This window comes from Lepidochelys kempii, chromosome 1 (assembly GCF_965140285.1).
Source record: "Lepidochelys kempii isolate rLepKem1 chromosome 1, rLepKem1.hap1, whole genome shotgun sequence".
Classification (NCBI taxonomy): Eukaryota; Metazoa; Chordata; order Testudines; family Cheloniidae; genus Lepidochelys; species Lepidochelys kempii.
In genome coordinates, this window is record NC_136380.1 from 165455010 (window position 1) to 165475854 (window position 20845).

The 20845-nt window shown below is 41.3% G+C and overlaps 1 protein-coding gene across 1 annotated transcript in view; it reads right to left on the reverse strand.

Moving 5' to 3' along the window:
* Window positions 1-15820, reverse strand: part of LOC140905371 (trifunctional purine biosynthetic protein adenosine-3) — a 40271-nt gene extending 24451 nt beyond the window's left edge. The window contains exons 1-9 of the mRNA XM_073328579.2: window positions 15642-15820; window positions 12752-12847; window positions 10413-10587; window positions 8261-8372; window positions 7478-7546; window positions 6431-6556; window positions 3403-3490; window positions 1853-1938; window positions 844-1012 (exon numbers count right to left, since the gene is read on the reverse strand). Coding sequence (XP_073184680.1) covers window positions 844-1012; window positions 1853-1938; window positions 3403-3490; window positions 6431-6556; window positions 7478-7546; window positions 8261-8372; window positions 10413-10587; window positions 12752-12847; window positions 15642-15786 — 1066 coding nt within the window. The 5' untranslated portion in view covers window positions 15787-15820. The remainder of the gene's footprint in view (window positions 1-843; window positions 1013-1852; window positions 1939-3402; window positions 3491-6430; window positions 6557-7477; window positions 7547-8260; window positions 8373-10412; window positions 10588-12751; window positions 12848-15641) is intronic.
* Between the last annotated feature and the right edge of the window lie 5025 nt (window positions 15821-20845).

The following is a 20845-nucleotide window of genomic DNA, read 5'->3' on the forward strand; positions in this document are numbered from 1 at the left end:
CGGGTAGGGCCAGGAATGAGGGGTTCAGGGTGTGGGAGGGGGCTCTGAGCTGGGGCAGGGGTCTGGGCGGGGGGTGCAGGCTCTGGGGTGGGGCTTGGGCAGGGAATTGGGGCGCAGGGTTGGGGTGCAGGCTTACCTCCGGTGGCTCCCAGTCAGTGGTGCAGCAGAGGTGCAGAGGCAGGCTTCCCGCCTGTCCTGGCACCACAGACGGTGCTGTGCCCTGGAAGCAGCCAGCAGCAGGTCCAGCTCCTAGGCAGAAGCACACAAGCGGCTCTCGCCCGCAGGCACTGTCCCCACCAGCTCCCATTGGCCGGGAACTGGCCATTGGGAGTGAAGATCCGGTGCTCAGGGCGGGGGCAGCGCATCCCCTCCCCACCTAGGAGCCAGACCTGCTGCTGGCTGCTTCCAGGGTGCAGCGTGGGGTCAGAACAGGTAGGGACCAGCCTGCCTTAGCCAGGCAGCACAGCCAACAGGACTTTTAATGGCCTGGTCAGCAGTGCTGACCAGAGCCGCTGTGACCCAGTGCCTTACATTCCGCGACCAAGTACTGGGTTGCGACCCACAGTTTGAAAACCACTGCACTAGAACCCTCTTCTCATCCCAACCCCAAGCCACAGTCTGGTCCTTAGAGAGAGCGCTGTTTGAAACAGCTAGCCCCTGTGGTACTTTGGACAGGTGTGTAAACCTACATTTCTGTGACGATGACTGTCCCCCATGCACGGGTGCAAGGAGTCCCTTCTCCCCATGTGCCTCCTCAGGACCAGTAACAATATGGCTCTCTGCTAAATGAAACTCACTGGGCCCCTTGCAGTAGTCCTGGTCTGGAATTTAAGAAGAAGTTACCTGTTACCTCCAGGCCTTTGGCATAGTCTCCTGGGTACCCTTCACTTGCCATAACCACAGACACAGCAGTACGGTTTTCTGACCAAGCTGGCATGCAGCTGCAGAGTTTCCCATCAATTGTTGCTTGAATCACTTCATAAAAGTCATTTTTAAGCAGTGGAAGAATTACCTGCAAAAGTATGCTAAACAATTTAGTTAAATGTTTTTTGTTAACTGTTAAATATCAAAAACTTATTAAGCTTTTCTTCAAAAACTAAAACTCACATGAAGCTCACCTTAGTGAGCAAAAAATGTGTTGGAGAACAGGAAATATTTTGCTACATTTGCAGATTTGGAAATAAAATCAGTGAACATTAATTTACAGCAATTATTCCCAGACACTAGAGCTGAGAAAAAATTGATTTTTCTGTTTGGTGGCTGGACAAAAAAAGTCTGAAAACAAAAAAATTGGCTAGTTTTAAAACAAAAATTGTATCAAAACATTTTGTTTTGACATTTGTTTCAAAACTACATTGTCTAAACAGCTCATTTTGACATTTCCAAGAATTTTATTTTCAGGGTTTTTTCAGCTGAAACTGTTCACTGAATTCAACCTGAATTCAGATAGTTTCAGTATACCAAACACACATTTTTGGCAAACTTACTATCACTAAGAAAATTTCATCCATTGTTAGCAACAGGCAGAAAGCAACCATCACCTGTAGAGACCAAGTATGAAACTACTTAGCACAAATTTGTCTGGGCTCCTTTACTACTCAGAAAACCACAATTTGAGCAATAACCTCAAATTGCAAACTAAGCCAATGAACATTTCACAGAAGATAAATGCTAACAAGCAAATTTCTAATAGTTACTGCTACATTCTCAAAGATGCTCTTTTGTAAATTTCCATATTTGTGGTAGATATGACATACATCCTGTTAAATTATGTAAATTACATTAGTAGCAAGTTATTAGATTCTGGTATGGAACATGGAGCATATTTAGCTTTCCAGCATCTCTCACTCACCTGGCACTGCGGGTCACCAAAGTGGCAGTTAAAGTTTAAAATTTTCACATCATCTTTAGTACGCATTAATCCTGTTTGCAGCACACCTGAACAGAAAGCAGAACTATACAAGCTAGCTCAAAGCAGTTTTTTCACTTTCTTTAAAAGCAGTAAACTGAAATGTGGGATAAACTTATGTAAACTGTAGGGAATCTTCACCATGGGTTCTGCAAAATGTTTGTATTCTATGGCAATCCCTCTAAAATCCCATAAAAATCCAGCAAACTGCATAGCAGTGCCATAAGAAATGTATTCTGTGATAGATTACTGAAGATACTAGAGAGGGACAGAGCGAGTTCAGAAACATTTGAGTGTTGCTAAAGTCTAAACACACAGAGGCAGATTCTGCCCTCTGACAAAGCCCATTAATTGCAGCCACCCTGAAGGTGTAAAGGGGCCTTGAAAAAATGCACAAACACCTCCCAAAGAATACCTCCTGTACAGGGGAGATTTTTGTTTATTTGTAAAAACAACGAGGAGTACTTGTGGCACCCTAGAGACTAACAAATTTATTTGGGCATAAGCTTTGGTGGGCTAAGACCCACTTCATCAGCTGCATGGAGTGGAAAATACAGTAGGAAGATATATATACATAGCACATGAAAAGAAGGGAGTTGCCTTACCAATTCTAACGAGACAATTCAATTAAAGTGGGCTATTATCAACAGGAGGAAAAATCACTTTTGTAGTGGTAATCAGGGTGTCCCATTTCAAACAGCTGACAGGAAGGTGTGAGTAACAGTAGGGGGAAAATTAGCATGGGGAAATTAGTTTTTAGTTCTTGTAGTGACCCACCCACTCCCAGTCTTTATTCAGGTCTAATTTGATGGTGTCCAGTTTGCAAATTAATTGCAGTTCTCCAGTTTCTCGTTAGAGTCTGTTTTTGAAGTTTTTTTGTTGAAGAATTGCAGTATCTTCCTATTGTATGTTCCACTCCATGCATCCGATGAAGTGGGTCTTAGCACAAAAGCTTATGCCCAAATAAATTTGTTAGTCTCTAAGGTGCCACAAGTATCCTTGTCGTTTTTGCTGATACAGACTAACTCAGCTACCGCTCTGAAATTTGTTTATTTGTGTGGCACTGTATAGCTAGGCTCAGCAGAACTCAATTTTAGTTTTATATAATTTCAACAAAAAAGATTAAAAAAAGCTTAAAAATAAACTAATCTATTTACATTTTCAAAGATATGAAAAATTATGAGTGGGATCAGACAATTATTTAATGACAGAAGATGCTGAGATTTAAAAAGTAAAAGCTTTATAACTGTTAAAACACAAGTTGTCAACCTCATGTCAATATATACAAAGTGAATGTCCTTAAATCAAACTCTAATGGGTTCTCAAGCAGCATTTTACTTACTTTGCCTATCTGTAACTTTCAGTGCTGGGGAGATTTAAAGTAGGATGGGAAACTAGTGCATTCTTCTTTGATGGAGATAATTTGGAGTTCAAAAGTAGTTCAACAGAATTACTTGGCATGTGCTTACTCTATCATTCAGGTGAGCACTTACCTACATATGTTGTTCCCTGTTGTCTCATACCATCAACAACGTGTTGCAGGATAGAGTCTTTAATTTTCTCTAGAAGAGCTTCAGGAATCTGATGAGCAATTCCAAATTGAGAGCGTAAGCCTTTTATGGTATGTTTCCTCTTATTATTAATTCATCTGAGTCTCTTAAAAAGCACTGAACATAACCCATTTATTTTATACCAGTTACGTTGTCATGTTTCCAGAAGAAGTGCCTGAATTTAAATTACAGTGAAAATGTAAGATAGCACCAAGATGTTATTTATTAAAAAGCTCTTTCTCTGGTTAAAGATCTATCACACGACATTTCTTTTCAACACTGTCTTTTTCTCCTGAAAACCATAACATTCTCTTGCTATATGCCTATTTTCACCCAACATACTTTGTTATTTCTGCAGGACCTTAAGAAGTCATTGAGTCAAGCGCCTTGCATTGAGGCTGGATCAAGTATACCTAGACTATCCCTGACAGGTGTTTGTCTAACCGAGAGGTTCTCAAACTTCATTGTACCATGTGACCCCCTTCTGACAACAAAAATTACTATATGACCCCAGGAGGGGGAACTGAAGCCTGAGCCCACCCAAGCCCCGCTGCCCCGGGCAGGGGGCCCCAAAGCCAAAGCCTGAGCCCCACCACCCCTGGCAGGGTGCAGGGGCAAAGCTGAAGCCTAAAGGCTTCAGCCCCAGGGGGCCTGTAACCTGGGCCCTGCCACCCAGGGCTTGGGCTTCAGATCCAGGTGGTGGGGCCCCGGCTTTGGCTTGAGCCCCAGGCCCCAGCAAGTCTAAACCAGCCCTGGTGACCCCATTAAAACAGGGTCACGACCCACAGTTTGAGAACCTCTGGTCTAACCCATACTTAAAAACGTCCAATGATGGAGATTCCACAACCTCCCTCAGTAACCTATTCCAGTACTTAACTATCTTTATAATAGAAAGTTTTTTCCTAATATCTACCTTGAGTCTCCCTTGCTACAGATAAAGCTCATTGCTTCTTGTCCTGCCTTTAGCGGACATGGAAGACAACTGATCACAGTCTTCTTTATAACAGCCCTTAACATATTTGAAGACTTCTCAAGTCTCCCCTCAGTCTTCTTTTCTCAAGACTAAATATGCCAAGTTTTTTTTTTAAACTTTCCTTATAGGTCAGGTTTTGTAAACCTTTTATTATTGTTGTTGCTCTCCTCCGGACTCTCTCCAATTTGTCCACATCTTTCCTGAAATGTAGCCCCAGAAGCACAACTGCCAGCTTCCTCCTTTTCCTGGGGGTGCTCAGCCCCCACTCATCCCCAGGCCCCGCCCCCCACTCCATCCCTTCCCCCCAGGCTCCACCCCCACCCCACCTCCACCCCTCCTCTTCCTGCCCCCTCTCCTGAGCATGCCCCATCCCCGCTTCTCCTCCTGCCCTCCAGTGCCTCCTGCACACCGCGGAACAGCTGATCACGGCAGGCAGGAAGCACTGAGAGGGAGGGGGAAGAGTTGATCAGCAGGGCTACCGGTGGGCGGGAGGCGCTGTAGGGGAAGGGGGGAGGTTGGCTGCCAGTGAGTGCTAAGCATATTCAGCGCCTATGCCCAGAACTGTACAGAGAACTCCAGCTCAGGCCTCAGGAGTGCTAAGCAGAGCAGGACAATTACGTCCCTTGTCTTACCTACAACACTCCGGTTAATATACCCAAGAATGTTATTAGTAGATCACAAATTGAACATGAAGCAACAATAGCCTCCAGCTCCTTTTCAGTAGTACTACCATCTAACTAGCAGTTATTCCCCATTTTGCAGTTATGCATTTGATTTTTTCTTCCTAAGTGTAAGTACTTCACACTTGTCTTTACTGAATTTCACCTTGTGGATTTCAGACCAATTCTCTAGTTTGTCAAGGTCATTTTGAATTCTAATCCTGGCCTCCAAAGTGCTTACGAAACCCCACCCAGCTTGGGGTCATCCACAAATTTTATAAACACAGTGCTGGATCTAGAACAGACTCTTGCAGCACCCTACTAGATATGTCCTCCCAGTTTGACAGCAAACCAATGATAACAACTCTCTGAGTACGGTCTTTCAACCCTTGTGCACCCACCTTATAGTAATTTCATCTAGCCTACATTTCCCTAGTAGTTAAGAGAATGTCACTTGGAACTATGTCAAAAGTCTTAATAAAATCAGGATACAGTATATCACATCTACTTCTTCTCCTCCTTCCCCCGCATCCACTCGGCTAATAACCCTGTCAAAGAAGGAGATTCAGTTTATTTGGCACAATCTATTCTTTACAAATCCTTGTTGGTTATTACTTATCACAGTACTATCTTCTAGGTGCTTAAAAATGCGTTTGATAATTTCTTTCCGTATCTTCCCAGGTATCAAAGTTCGGCTGACTGATCTATAATTCTCCACGTCCTCTTTTTTCCCCTTTTCAAAAGATGTTTGCCCTTCTGTAATCTTCTGGGATCTCACCCATCCTCCACAGGTTCCTGAAGATCAATGTTAATGCTTTAGCTAGCTCCTTAAATATCCTCGGTCATCAGGCCCTGTTGATTTGAATACATCTAACTTATCTAAATATTCTTTAACCTGTTCTTGCTTGTGTTCCTTCCCCAGGTTAATGTTACTGTGTTAAGCAGCTGGTCACAAACATTCTTTGTTACCAAAAACAAACAAACAAAAAAACAATTCTGAAATCATTAACTAAGGTCATGTTTAATATACAGAAAGCCTCCAGACATGTCAGGAATTACACAGGTCCACTTTTTAAAGTGTATGCTCATTTCCAAAGTTACTAACAGTGTGGGAGGCACACCATTCCTAAAATTAACAGAAAAGCCATGAGACCATTTCCCAGTCCAAGAATGAATAATAGGACTGGGGCTCCATATCCTTATGCAAACAAAGCACTGACTTCACAGGGAGTTTTGCCTACATAATGGCAACAGAATTGGGCCCTTATTAACAAATTCATCAATGCTTAATTACATTTCATAAGTAAATTTGGAAAATAAAATCAAAAGCTCACTAAACCTGTGGTGCCGGGCAATAAGCTCCCATCCCGGCAGTGTTTGGGCCCTCGTCTCCATCTATTAGCCGTTTGTGGGCCTGGACTAGTGGCATGGGGGCAACAGTGACACCATCAGTGAAGCACAAGCACTGTAAAGAAAAACAAACACCACAGAATGTACTCAAATGGTTATGTTCTGTATTAACTGAAATCAGCTCAGAAGGCCACAGATTTAGCCCTGTCATTAGTATTTAAGGTTCAAAACTAGAAAACAATGGGCCAAATTCATCCTGTTGTAACTCCACTGACTACAAGGAGTAGCCTGTCTTAATTATTTATTTAGGTATTAACAAAGATTTCTGGAGACAATGGTTTTGATTGGTGAGGGCTGCATATAAGAATTCCTTCTACTATATTATCAGGGCTGGGTACATTAAGGTCCTGATCCAACAAGCCCACTGAAATGTATGCTTTCTTTAGGCATGTGAGTAGTCCCACTGACTTCAGTGGAACCATTCAAGTGCTTAAAATGAAGCACGTTTGTAAGTATTTGCAGGATCAGGGTTTAAAAAGAGAGCAAAATATTATCTTTGGTAATGGAGTAAAATCTTGTGTAGAGAATTCATCTTATAACTGTGACATAACATCCAGACCTGTGTCACATAGGTAAGCTTACATTTTATCCTGAAGAGAAGTAACATATAGTTTATAGCAAGGAAGGCACCACAGCTGTATTTACAGATAAAAAAAGTGAACTAAGCATTGGGACAACAAAGTAAATATATTAAAAATCAGCAAACACTTTTTTTCTCCTCTAGAGAATCAATTCACCCCCATGCCCCCAGATCACAGTTACTGCATATTTACAGTTAATGTAGAATAGAGTTGTACTGAGAATGTATATTGACTAACTTGACATCAGATTGCATCTCTTACATATTTATGTAGTAGCCATATAAAACACAAACTAGTTAAAATGAAGAATTCATGCTTTTAGGCAAAAAGTGTAACAACAATACAAGTGCATAAAAGAATTTGTGACCAAACTATTGAGCCAAAACTGAACATACAGATAGCTCTTCCCCTTCAAGAAGTTCTTCAATGACAACCGTCTCTCCAGCCTCTCCAAACACTCTATCCTGCATTAAAAATATTCTTTAGTTATTAGCTGTGACATCCATCAGTTAGATTATGTCTTCTCTTTAAAAAAGAAAAGCATCGCAAAGAGAAGGAAACATATACTTACAATATATGAAAAGAGTCAGTTTATGTTAATCCTGGGATTGTGGGCAGAGACAACCAAAGAAATGAAAAGACCACCCCCCTCAGATCAGAGAGGGGCCACAGAACCCAGAACTTAACTGATTACATATGGGACAAAAAAACAGGGATGAAGATCACAGATACAAAATGAGGGATCTAGAGGGGAAACCAAGGGGAGAACACTGGTCAACACCATTGCCATGAGAAAGGGTCAAAGGAATCCACCCAGAGGAACTCTGCCCAGTTATGTGCCTGGGCAAGGCATCAGGAAAATGGCCCAGTGTCACAAGAAACAGCTAGTTTTGGTGACTGAAGCCTTCCTTTTACCCAGAGAACAGGTATAGCATAGGCAGCAGCAGAGTAAGCTTCCCAGTACACCCGCCCTGAGCTGGAGGGACCTCCCTAGGTTAAGAAAATAATTAAATTTCAAGGTCCACTCAGCTCTCAGGCCAACAAAGTGGTGGGTTTTGTGGTGAAAAGCACTTGTCTGTTCGGTCTAGAGAACGGAGTGAGATCCCCAAATTAATTTCTTCCAGGTCACTGGGCAGCGAGAATCGGACCTCACAGTATTTAAATAAAGGGTAGCTTACCTGCAAAATCTCTTGCACAGCTCTGCAGGCTTCCTCTTTGCTGGCTGCAATAATTACTTCTTTTCTAGCAGCTTGGCCACTAGCCTTTACAACCAGCGCAGGAAAGTCTGTGCTATAAGTGATGGCAGGGCACATTAGAGTCAGGATCGGACATCTTCAATGCATCCTCTAAAAGGTAAATTTCTAACCTGAACACTTAGAAAATTTCCCCTTTTTCTGAGGAATAATACATTAAAATGTACCTGCTTGTACCAATCTTACATGTCATATTTTCAGATGGACTTAATGTGGTTTTGTGGCCTAAGCACAGGACTGGCAACCAAGAACTCCTGATGTCTAGTGCAGGCTCTGACATTTGCTCACTGTGCAGGTCACAGTCATAATTAATGCCGAGTTTTGCACTTAAAGCAGGGATTCAGCTACTTTGTTACATGAGGAATATCGTGTATTTTACTCAACTTTATAGCATTTATTCTTTGAGCATAAAATGATTTATCCAATTCCGAGAGATAGCTTAACCACATTTTATCCATCTTTCCTCCTTCCTCAGATATTGGACAGTAAAACTAAATGGAATATTTGAACAGATTGTTCATAACACCAACATACAAATAGACACACATTCTGATATAGCACGTTTTCTTGTTCATATTTTAATCCACTCCAACAAAGCCCAATTGTTGACTTCAACGGGAGCAGGACCAAGCACACAAAGCTCATATTATGCAATGCATGGCATGCCAATCTGGGATGGTTTTTCTTCTTTGTGTTGAAGGTTCTTTTATTGTTTACATATCAAAGTTCCTTTGCATAACTGTAATAGAAAATAGCGTAGTAGAACTTGTTTGGGTAAAATTAGTAAGAAGAGAGGTTGTTTTTTTTTAAAATGCATGTTCTCATTGATACTACCACATGTTATACATGACATAAGAGAAAACACAATTTGTGGGGCCAATGCATGGCTGTAGAATAGAACAGTTGTACAGCAGTAGCTTTCTTCTGTGGTCAATTGAACTATGGTAATGGAGCGTCACTACTTAAGGCCAGATTGTGAACCCCTTCTTCACAATTGTGAGCCACTCCCCCAAAGAATCCTATTGACTTCAGTGGGACTACTTAGAATCACTGCTCACCAACATGAGTAAGGAATATGCAATCTAGCCTTAAACGAGTAAGAAATCGAGCTTCAGCTGTGAGTATGTGAATCCTTTCATAGTGCTCCAGGAATAACACGGAAATCTGTGATGGCACACAGGAGAGCCTGATCCATATATAAAATATCTGAAGAAAACTTTAGTTAAATATAACATTATTTTTCTTAGATCAGTTTTTTCCTTTATCATGGATGGCCAACTGTTATCCTTATGTAGTTTAACAGAGAAAAACCTCTCTGATCTCTGAGCTGAAACTTGAAAAACTGCCATTGTGGCCCTTAGTACCATTAAAGTTGCCCAATGGCCATCCTTGTCTTTGATTATTAAAGTACCTTAATGACAGCTAGTAGCTAATAAAGCATCAACAAGTAAAAGAAAGTATGAGGTAAAACCATGGGCGGTGGGTGGACCCCCCACTTTGGGGAGGCTAGCCCCCTGGCCCAACCCCTTCCAAACGAGGTCCTGCTCCCCCATGTCAGGAGCCCTGCGCCCCCCCATCCATGGCCAGAGAAGCCCCGGGCTGGCGGAACACCAATCCGCTCCCCCTGCCAATGGAGGAGCCCCAGGCTGGCCCTACGTGTGCTGGCCGACCAACCTGAGCTGGAGAATTGGGAAGGCAGTGCGCCTTGCCTCCCGAGACCTCCAGACGCCCAGCAGACAAACGATGAGCTTTTTATATGCGCACTGCAGGTTCGGGGCGGCTGAGGAGGTGGTATTTGCTACTCAGCTTCCCGGGTTCATCAGTAATCTCTCTGGAATCCAGAGTGATTATTGATGAACCCAGGAAACTGAATAGCAGATACCGCTGCCTCAGCTGCCCTGGAACCTGCAATAGCGCATAATAAGAAGCAAAAACCTGCAACCTACTGTCCCGCAGCAGCGGCTCTGCCAGGGGAGGTTTAGCCTTCCCTGGCCTATTGTATTTGTTGCCCACGGGTAAGACCAAATATACAAGATACTTGAAAAAGTGAATAAGCTTCAAGTGATGGATGGTTTACCTGGTAATAAAGCTACAAGCTTCTTGAGGATTGGCAAATGCTTTCCATCTTGCTGTTGGGATCCTATGACAATCCAGAAAGGCTTTGGCAAAGCTTGTATTAGTCTCTAGCTGAGCTGCCTTGGCTGAGGGACCAAAACATCTAACTCCAGCTGACATCAAGTCATCCACAATTCCTAGTAATTGAGAAGTGCCAGAAGATAAATGCACTCAAATATTCAAATGTCTACCTAAGATGGCCTTTTTATTCTAGAAAATCATGGTTTTCAAACTGTGGTCTGCAGACCCCTGGGGGTCTGCAGACTATGTCTAAGATTTCCAAAGTGGTCCATACCTCCATTCAAAATGTTTTAGAAGTCCACAAATGAAAAAGAAAAAAAAGGTTGAAAACCACAGCTATAATAATAAAAAGGAGGGTGAGGTAACATCTTTTATTGGACCAACTTCTTGAGAGCGAGAATCAAGCTTTCGAGCTTATACAGAGCTCTTCTTCAGGTCTGGGAAAGATATTCAAGAGTGTGATAGTAAAAACAAGGTAGCACAGATTGTTTAGCATAAGTAGTTAACACATATTCTAAGAGACCATTCAAGGTGAAGTGGCTTGTTAACAACTCTCCAGTCATAGGACCAAAAAGGGGGCAGGTTAGCGGGTTATACATTGTTGGGAATAAGCCATAAATCCAGTTCCTTTATTATTACCATATTTTTTAGTGTCTAGCAATGTTATGAATTTAAGCTCCCAGACTCGTCTTTTGAAGGTGTTGTACAGGTTTCCTTTGACGATGAGAACTGAGAGATCAGATATGGAGTGATCATTTTGTTAAAAGTGGTCGCTCACAGGTGAGAGGGTCTTTTTGTCTTTTATCCTTTTACTGTGTGAATTCAAGACATAGTGACTGTCTGGTTTCACCCACACAGTTGGTATTGGGGCATTTAGTGCGTTGGATAAGGTACATCACGTATTGTGAGAGGCATGTGTAGGACCCATGGATCTTGAAAGGAGTGTTGTACTGGGAGTTGATCATCATAGCAGTGGAGATATGTCTGCAGGTTTTGCATCTGTTGTTATGCCAGGGCCTGGTGCTGCTTTGAATTGGAGTGTCCTGATCTGTGGGGAGCTTACTTCTGATAATGAGCTTGGAAAGGTTGGAGGGTCGTTTGAAGGCCAGAAGAGGGGGTTCAGGAAAGATTTCTTTCAGGATGTGATCCCCATCAAGTATAAGATGTAATTGTTTAATGATACTTCCTGTGTGTGCCAATGTGGGATGGTAGGTGACAACTAGGGGTGTGTGTTGGAGGGTTCTTCTGTACGGAAACAGGTTCTCTCAGGGTATTTGGGTGGCCAATTCCATAATGCAATCTATTTCTCTAGTGGAGCGTCCTTGTTTGGTGGAGTTATTCTGTAACATCTTTACATTATTGATGGGTTTGTGTGTATTACCATTTTATTTTTGTTCTCATCCCTCATTTGAAAATATTCAGAGCACGGTTAGCATGGAAGTCTACATTTCATCTGGTGCCCCCTAGTTCTTGTGTTATGAGGAGTACATAAACATTTCCTTATTTACTTTCTCCACGCCAGTCATGATTTTATAGACTTATCATATCCCCCCTTAGCAGTCGCTTTTCAAAATAGAAAAGTCCATAATAATTTTTGTTGCTCTTTTCTGTACTTTCTCCAATTCCAATATATCCTTTTTGAGATGGAGCAACTAGATCTGCATGCAGAATTCAAGATGTGGTTTTATATAGAGGCAAAAAAAGAACTAGATGGTGTCCCTACTTCTCTGTTTGCCAGAAGCTGGGAATGAGAGACAGGAGATGGAGCACTTGATGATTACCTGTTCTGTTCATTCCCTCTGAAGCACATGACATTGACCACTGTCGGAAGACAGGATACTGGGCTAGATGGACCATTGGTCTGACCCAGTAGGGCCGTTCTTATGTTCTTAAATACCTCTCAAAGCACCATCCAAGCAGCCTGCTATATCCTTTGCTATAGTGAACAATTTAATGTTCAAAATGTTATTTTACAAATGGATTAAGCTACCTGTTTAATCATTTGATTTCAAGAGATCTTTAATCCTATTTTACAAAGCCTTATAGTGAGACCATCCAGTTACTGCACATTTCCCACATGATGTCTAACATGTACACAGCTACGAAGCAAAAATTAGACATAAAATAATCTTACATTTATAGAGGAAAACCCTAGAATATTCTTACACTTCAGTTAAATTAAGGTAGAATACAGTTTAGAACTTCAATATGATTATTTTCTTTTAAGATAAATTTAAGGCACTTGGCTTTTCCTAACAAGAGAATTTATTCTAACCTTACCGGCTCCCAAGAGTGTCTCTGGTCCAACTACCACAAGTCCAATGTTATGGTCTTTGCAGAACTGGGCAAGGATAGTATGATTGCTGACTAACACTGCTGACAAGGATAAAGATATATAATTAAGTTATAATTATAATTCAACCCCGAACAGTGACAATACAGTGTTGGAATAGGATATTATAGGCAAAAGAAGAGCAGAACAACTTAGAGGGTGCTAAGCCCTTACAGACGTTATCAAAACTGAAAAAGAACTAAAAACGGAGTCCAAAATAGATAACTGAAGGTTATGCACAATATATGATAAATATACATTCACTAAATATTAATCACACTATGTTTATTCTGGGTAGCCCAAGTAAACATTTTAAAAACATCTTTATACAAATGGACTAACACATTTTAAAAATAAAAAGGCGTTCTAGCACCACAGAGGCCTCTGGTGGGCAGATGGTGGAACTGCAGCACTTCTTAGGCAAAATGTATTTTATGCAGGAAAATACAAAATTCTATACCCGGTGCTGTAGAATTCCCCCAGGAGTAAGAGTTCATCACAGCACTGTGTTCACAGAGCCAGGTTAGGACAGAGTGGGGCACACAGGGCTGCGGGGAGGGAGGGGAGGGAAGAGTCACAGACTGGGGTTCAGAATGGCTACTCGGGGGGACTGGAGCATGGGCTCAGGAGCTAGTGGGTGACAGTGCTGAGCCTGGGGACGGTGGCTGCAGAGACCCATGGAGATGAGAGGTGCGGGGACGGGGCAGACGTGCCTGACTGAATGGCAGAGGCTTGGGGTCAGCAAGGATCTGCATGGGGGAGGCTTCCCAAACACCCTAACAATCCCCTCTCAAAGAAAAACCTCCCTCCCACACCCAACACTGCTATGCTCCGTCCCTCTCCCTCAGCTCCTCCATTACCCGACTCCACCAAGCCTTTGCACTGCTTCCGACAGGTGCAGGAAACACAATTCTGTATTGTAATTTAAATGAATTACACAAAGTTCTGTATTAATATGCCTCGTAAAGAATATATTTATCAAAATAAAAAATTACCAGAATCTTTTCTTGGGGGGAGGGTCTGTATTGTTAGACATACTTGCTGACAGATATTTTGAAATAAATTACCAAAATAATTGTAACTGGTATGCTTATATCGTGTTATTTTGATAAATAAAATTCGCAGAATTTTCAAATATCTGACACAGAATTTTTAATTTTTGGCACAAAATTCCTCCAGGAGTAAATCATGAGCCTGATCCAGTGACCACTGAAGTCAGTAGAAAGATTCTCATTGATCTGTACTTTAGGCCCAATGACAAGACAAACCATTCTCACATATACAAGCATTAAAGCACATACCGATCAGATTCAGTGACAGTGAAATAAATCTTTTACCACTGAAGAAGGTAGAACCTAAAATACATTGTGAATTTGACTGTATCTGTTTCACTCTATTAATTTTTGGACCTTTGTATGTGTTTTTGGGAGTGGTTAGTATCCATTTAGATCCAGCTGTCCTCAAGTCTCATGTGTTGTTTACTTTAATTCTTGGCGCTTTTTCAAAATACATGATGCAGTGTTTACTCCTGATGGCATTCTGCACCAAAAAATTAAAAATTCTGTGCCAAAAATTAAAAATTATGTGTAGGATATTTTAAAATTCTGCAAATGTTACTTGTCAAGTAAATGTGGAGGCTCCAGCATGGTACTGGGGAGCACAGGCCACTGGCTGCACAGAGGTGGGATATCACTCTGCAAATTCCCCCCTGGGACACAGATTCAGCAGTGAGGCTGCACCCAACCCTGACACAGCGCAAGGACCATGCCTGCCCCAGAAATACCCCAGGGACCTGCCCATCTGAGTGGGCAGGCAGACTCAGCAAGGCAGGATCCAAGTGTGGAGTGGGCTTAATGTGGGGGGATCCAGATGTGGGTTGAGAGGGCTCTGTGTGGGGCATTCTGGATGCGGGAGGCTCAATGGGGAATCCGGGTCCGGGGGGGATCTGGATGCACAGGGACTTGTTGGGGGTTTTGGGTGCAACAGTAATGGGTCTCTGCAGGAGTGTTCAGGTGAAGGTGGTTGGGGCTCAGTAGGGGGAGTTCAGAATGGGGCGGGGAGGGGGATAGAGCTTGGTAAAGGGGTCCAGATGCTGGGGGAGTGGGACCCAATGGGATAGGGATCCAGCTTCAGCAGGTTGGGGCTCAGTGGGGTAGGGATCTGGGTGTACGGGGGGGGGTGTCGGTGGATGGGGGAGTAGCTCTCTATACAGGGATCCCCGATGAGTGCAGGAAGCGGGGGAGCGGGGAGAGAGAGAGAGAGTTTGCAGAATTTTCTGCAGCTGGGGGAGAAATCTGGGGGTGGGTCTGAACTGGCCCCAGATGCCGTGCAGGGGAAGAGGAAGTCCCATCCTCCCCAGCCCAGCTGTGACAAAACAGCTGAGCCTGGCACAGGGTAGGAGCCACCAGCCAGGTCTTCCCCAGTCCTGTCTCCTGCCCCATGGTGATTTACCTCTCTGCCAGCTGCCCTAGGCACCTGAAATATACTGCTGGGCAGGGTCGCATGACAGCTTTAGTGGCCTCCCTTTGCTTCCCTGTCAGAAAGTCATTTTTCTGTGGGGAAACAAAGAAATCTGTGGGGGACATAAATTCTGTGCATGCGCAGTGGCACAAAATTCCCCCAGGAGTAAGTGTTTTATCAGATAATCCAACAATTCAAAAAAACTACACAGCAAAAATTATTTGCATGTGGTATAATTTGTGGTATCTTTTGTAGAAAAGAATAAGACACACTGTCAATTTCTACTGATTCAGCATATGATATTGAACATTTTTTGTTTATATTCACACATCTATATATGTGCACAGCTTGAAATATAATTTATTTGCTTTCTATTACCTGAATTTGAAATCTTTCCATTATTGGCTGTTCCTGCATTTCCTGGAGCGACAAGCACTTGTTTTACATGTGGAGATTGTGCCAATTTCCAGGCCAGAGCATGCTCTCTGCCTCCACTGCCAATCACAAGCACTCGATCAGCCATCAGTCTATGAAAAGCCAGTCACTGTACTTATTTCAGAGTCCTATGGGAAAAAACAAAAACATATGAATTATGTCTCTAACAGCCACTCATAATTCGTAGCCTCAGTCTAGTTCTCAGCATATAGGTATTCAGTTGACAAAAATACACCATCACACATCGTATTGATTGGCAACAGTGTTGACCTTCTGGGTGAACTCATGGACCAACTGAAGTCAGTGGAAATTTTACCATTGACTTCAATGGGGTCAAGATTTAATCCGTTAAGCGTACAGGCCAACGTGTAGAGACTGAACTACCCGTCTAGATCCGGTTCCTCCACAGAAGTACTGAGCCACATTGGCAGTATGGGAAAGCTTGTACAAATGTTGGTTTTAAACTTACCTTTAACGCAGGCTTCAATATGGAGAATGTCAATCCAGAAACTTTAATGAGCACTAAAATATGTAATTTTTAAAAAACAGCAATTGTCAAAATATAAAAATCAGTGAGAATGCTATTAAGACAGAATAATGTGCTGAATACACCCCCACCCCCATACACTGACATTTAAAATTATCTCAATAGTATTTCTTGGCAGATTAATTTTGATGTATTTCAGAAACACTATAATATGCAATGTATTTTACATCTGCTGATCTAGTTTTTCCAATATGAAATTAAAATGGGCACACATAAATGTCATGAACAAAACCAATCCCAGAATATGACCTTTAAGATTGGTTAATGTCAATAGCATCTATCCATAACCACAGCCACAAGATACATAATAAATTAAGACCACCATAAAAATGTCAGCTTTCCAACCAACACAACATTGCTCTTTCTCAGGAAAAGATGATCTGTGAGGATTTTACTATATAGCTTACAAACAAAATCAGAGATAATATTTAAATACAAAAGCATTATGTTTAAGAACAGATTTTAGTAAACTGTAACCTTTTAGGAAGGAGATTTTGGTTCTTAGCAGAGATGGCACCAATAATCGATAAAATAATTATTGATTATATACATTTCCAAAATGACTGAGCTGATCAAGTATAATGTCCACATAAAAAGTTTTATGTGCTCTCTTTCAGGGGACTTTATCCTGCAACTACAGAGAAAAGGATTACTTTATATAATAAGTCTTTTCCATCATTTTTTTTCCAGAATAAGGGTACTATACATTAGGTGCACTAAATACATACTTTAGATTACCTTGAAATAAAGTTTACTTCGTGCAAAAAATTTTAAAAGTTGGGTTCTTCCCTTTTTTGCTTCTTTATCAAAAGTTTTCTTTTTCCTGCCCCTCCCTCCTCCGTCTTTGGTCTTAGCTATATAAGAAATATTAAGTCTGATCGTCCCTGTTGTTGCTGGAAGACTTTCGGGGGCGGAGGGGGGGGATTTTACAATACTAATTAAAGGATAAGAGAGCTCACAATAAGCAAAAGGTTGAAGTTCATGACATTTTAACAAAATAATCATTTATCCCAAATGCTCAGTACACACTGGAATTAAATAGGTGTTAACTAAAAAAGTTTTTAAAAAAATTGAATTAAATCCTCTCCCCTCACAGTTATTCAGTTTTCAACCTCTTCTTGACCCATCATAATTTCACTAGTTCAGTAGTGTCTTTCAAGGTAGAATAGATCTAAATTTCTAATGGAGGGTGGGGGCAGGGAAAACACACAAGCAGAAACCCCTTCACGCTTAAAAAAAATAGATGTTTTCTTTCCATAAAGAAAAAAAAGGAGGGGGCTTTCCTCTCCCTTCCCCCCTTCTTCCAGTCAACTTAAAGGCATCTTGGCAGAAATGGGAGCTAGCAGAAGAATAGAACTTACTTTAGAGGAGATATGATGGGGACTCCCAGTTGAGACACCTCTACTTGCCACATCAGGCACTACTGCTCCACCTAATGACTCCAGAAATTCCCCAGCCAGATACAACCCCGTCCTCCTGCTCCCAGTTCAAATTCTTCTGTGTGATGAGAGCTGATCCCATAGCCAAGGACAACGAGCTCTTGGGGAGCTAACCTCTCCAAGCTATGGAGACGGACGAGGAGGAGTGTGTGCTCCCATGCTCCTTTTAGGAAAGAGGGAGAGCTGCACTCCCCCTTATTTTAACTCCTGATGGTAATGCAGATGACTCACTCCTTTAAAAAACAAAACAATATAAAACAGGGTGCCCCCTCAAAAAACTATGTAACATTTGCTAATCTCCATTCTTTGGATTTCTCACAAGAGAGCAAAAAATAATATGGCATTATTTCTCCACCGATCAGTTCTGTATTTTTGCTGGTAATCCACACAAACTCTATATTCCCTATAAAAACAAAGATTATAATTTCTGAAACTGAGACATTGGTCAATGTACTCATCAGTCTGTGCCATTTTCCTGCACTTTTATGGCCCTTTTCAAGTAATTAATCTCAAGGCAACTTTCTATAACAATAACACAAACATCTTTGGTAATAGTACAGAAGTTAAAAACTGTTCTTTTCTGATGTCAGAGGCTGGGAGAGACATTATTTAAATTAATATTGAAGAGTCATTCCTTGATGTGCATGTGTAACTCCCCACAACCTCAAATCAATAATATAAATACACTTTTAGATTTGTTTAAAATTTACTTTAATATCTAGCACATATTAAAGTTAAGTGTTTTTCCTTTAATCCTGAATTATGACATAGAAACTTTTAACTTTGTGGAAAATAAAATGAGGTTTATTCAGTGTTGGAGATAGGTACATAATAAGTAATATGTTCTATTCCATTCTTTATAGGTTCTTTTACCATCCTCACCACCATAGTATTTGAACACCTTCCAGTAGTGCATTAAGAGACATGACTAACACATGTTTCCAATACTACAGTTGTTTTCAGAAAAATAAATCAAAACATGCTGATACATCACTGAGCAAGACCTTTGTGTGAACTTCTTAAAGCAGGTGCACACTGAGGCAGTGAGAAATAAAAGTTTGTCTCTCTAAAATGCAATACATTCCTCTCACATCATTAAAATAAATAAATTTACATTAACAAACAGGATAATGTCACATATGCACACCTTCCAATTCCCTACATGTTGATGGACAGATTTTAGCACCACAGTAAAAAAAAGCCATGCACATTACAATAAGCTTAATCACCACCTATCAAGTCACACGTCTCTTTTGCTTTCTTCTAGTGAATGACAAACAGCGGGATATTCTTTAGTTGAAATCCGATCAAACAAGCATACAACTGCTGAGGCAGAATTTGGTCTGTAGATGTTTAAATAATTTCTTCTTACATTCACACGGATCCTGCAGTGTAGATCACAACAAGAATCCACACAATTCCAAAATCCTGTCTTCTTTTACCCAATCACATAAGAGGAAGATACTGAAAATTTGCATTCATTCTAACTGCCCACAACATACTGCAGTTATCTGACTCAAGTCATTTTCTAAGGTAGGATAAGAAAGAGAGACAGACATACAATAATAAACAGAGAGAACAATAAGACACAAAAACTGTTGAAATGTCTAATACCCAAACAAAAACACTTCTTCCATGGCATCATTTCCACTTCATGTAAATGTTTAGGTTTGCTGCAGTTTTCATATACAGATCAAACAAAAGGAGAACAAACTAACTACACAGGGCCAGATTCAGAGGGGATGTAAGTGGCAGTATAAATTGCATATTCATAAAACATCATAAGCAACATAAATTGGTGTAATTTACTCCAAGAGAACAAAGATGCAATGGGAAAGCAACACATCAGGGTACAATCCAGACTAATGAGTTGCTGTGTCACTCCTGCCCTCTAACATGGAGTGCCCTTTCCAATGCTTTGCTGCTGTAGCCTCCAGCATGAAAGTCATTCCAAGCTATGTCTGTGTGTGTGCTGCAGCTAGCCACACCTGGGCTCTTACCAACCTCGGTTATACTGCAGGTGACCCCAACACACCCCCAGTATTTGATTTCCCCCCAGAAATGTATGTCCTGTGATACCCACCCCTCTCCTGGATAATACAAGTTTATATAAAGTCTGTTATTGCTTTAAAAGAAATAATTTGCACAGAACCTGCCACTCCAAATGGTGTTTCCCAGACATTTCAGTTTAAACACACTGGACTAGATAAAACAATAAACTAAGTTTATTCACTACAAATGGAGATTTTAAGTAAGTACAAGTAATGAGGCATAAGTCAAAGTTATAACTCTGATGGTGCTTAACTTAAACTATATCAGAATCAAGCAAAATAGTTTCTCACCATATACTTTCAGCAGTCTTACTCACCAAACTTCTTAGGTCAGGATCCCTCTGCCAGTTCAGCACTGACTCCTTTGTCCTTCAGGTGCTGTGAATGCATCTCCAGATGACATTCGGGAGACAAAAGAGTCTATATGGAAGGATATTCCCTGCTGCTTTTTCCTCACCTGTTTGAGCATCCTGTGTTTCCCGACCTGCTTGATAACTCTGTTTACTGCTTAAATGCTAATTAAGCAGAACACACATTGCTTTGAGGCAGACCTGTCTGCTAACCTCACTTTGGAATGTGTTAATAACATCATAAAGTGGAATATTATAACTTCACATGAGACAATTGTCACACACATTTTATCAGGACAATAATAAACAGAAAATTATGAGTTTTAAAATGATAACTCACAAGGCATACTTTGTACAAAGATTATTACAGTAGCATGTGGGGTGTGGTCACAGCAGGTACATTCTATCACAAGTGTGTAAAGATGAAAGCCAATAAGATGAAGCAGGCCTCCTTTTACACACTTACATTAGTGGCTTTTCTTGCTTCAGTGATGCTGTCATTTCACTGACTGGGTGTACAATATTGCTTACCCCAAGCATTCAAAATCATGAATTGGGCTCAACAAATCCCATGAGATTGGCTTAAAAATGATGAGAGTTTTAAAAAATAGAGAATTTTGGGGGATGGAGTTATTTGCCTTCTGGGTTCTGAGCTGTTAAGGGTGCAGTTAGTTCACTTTTTCAAGCATTTCTCTGCAACCATTAGAGCTAAATACTTAATTTTTTAAATAAAAGCTGAGTATCATGTAATCAGTTGACT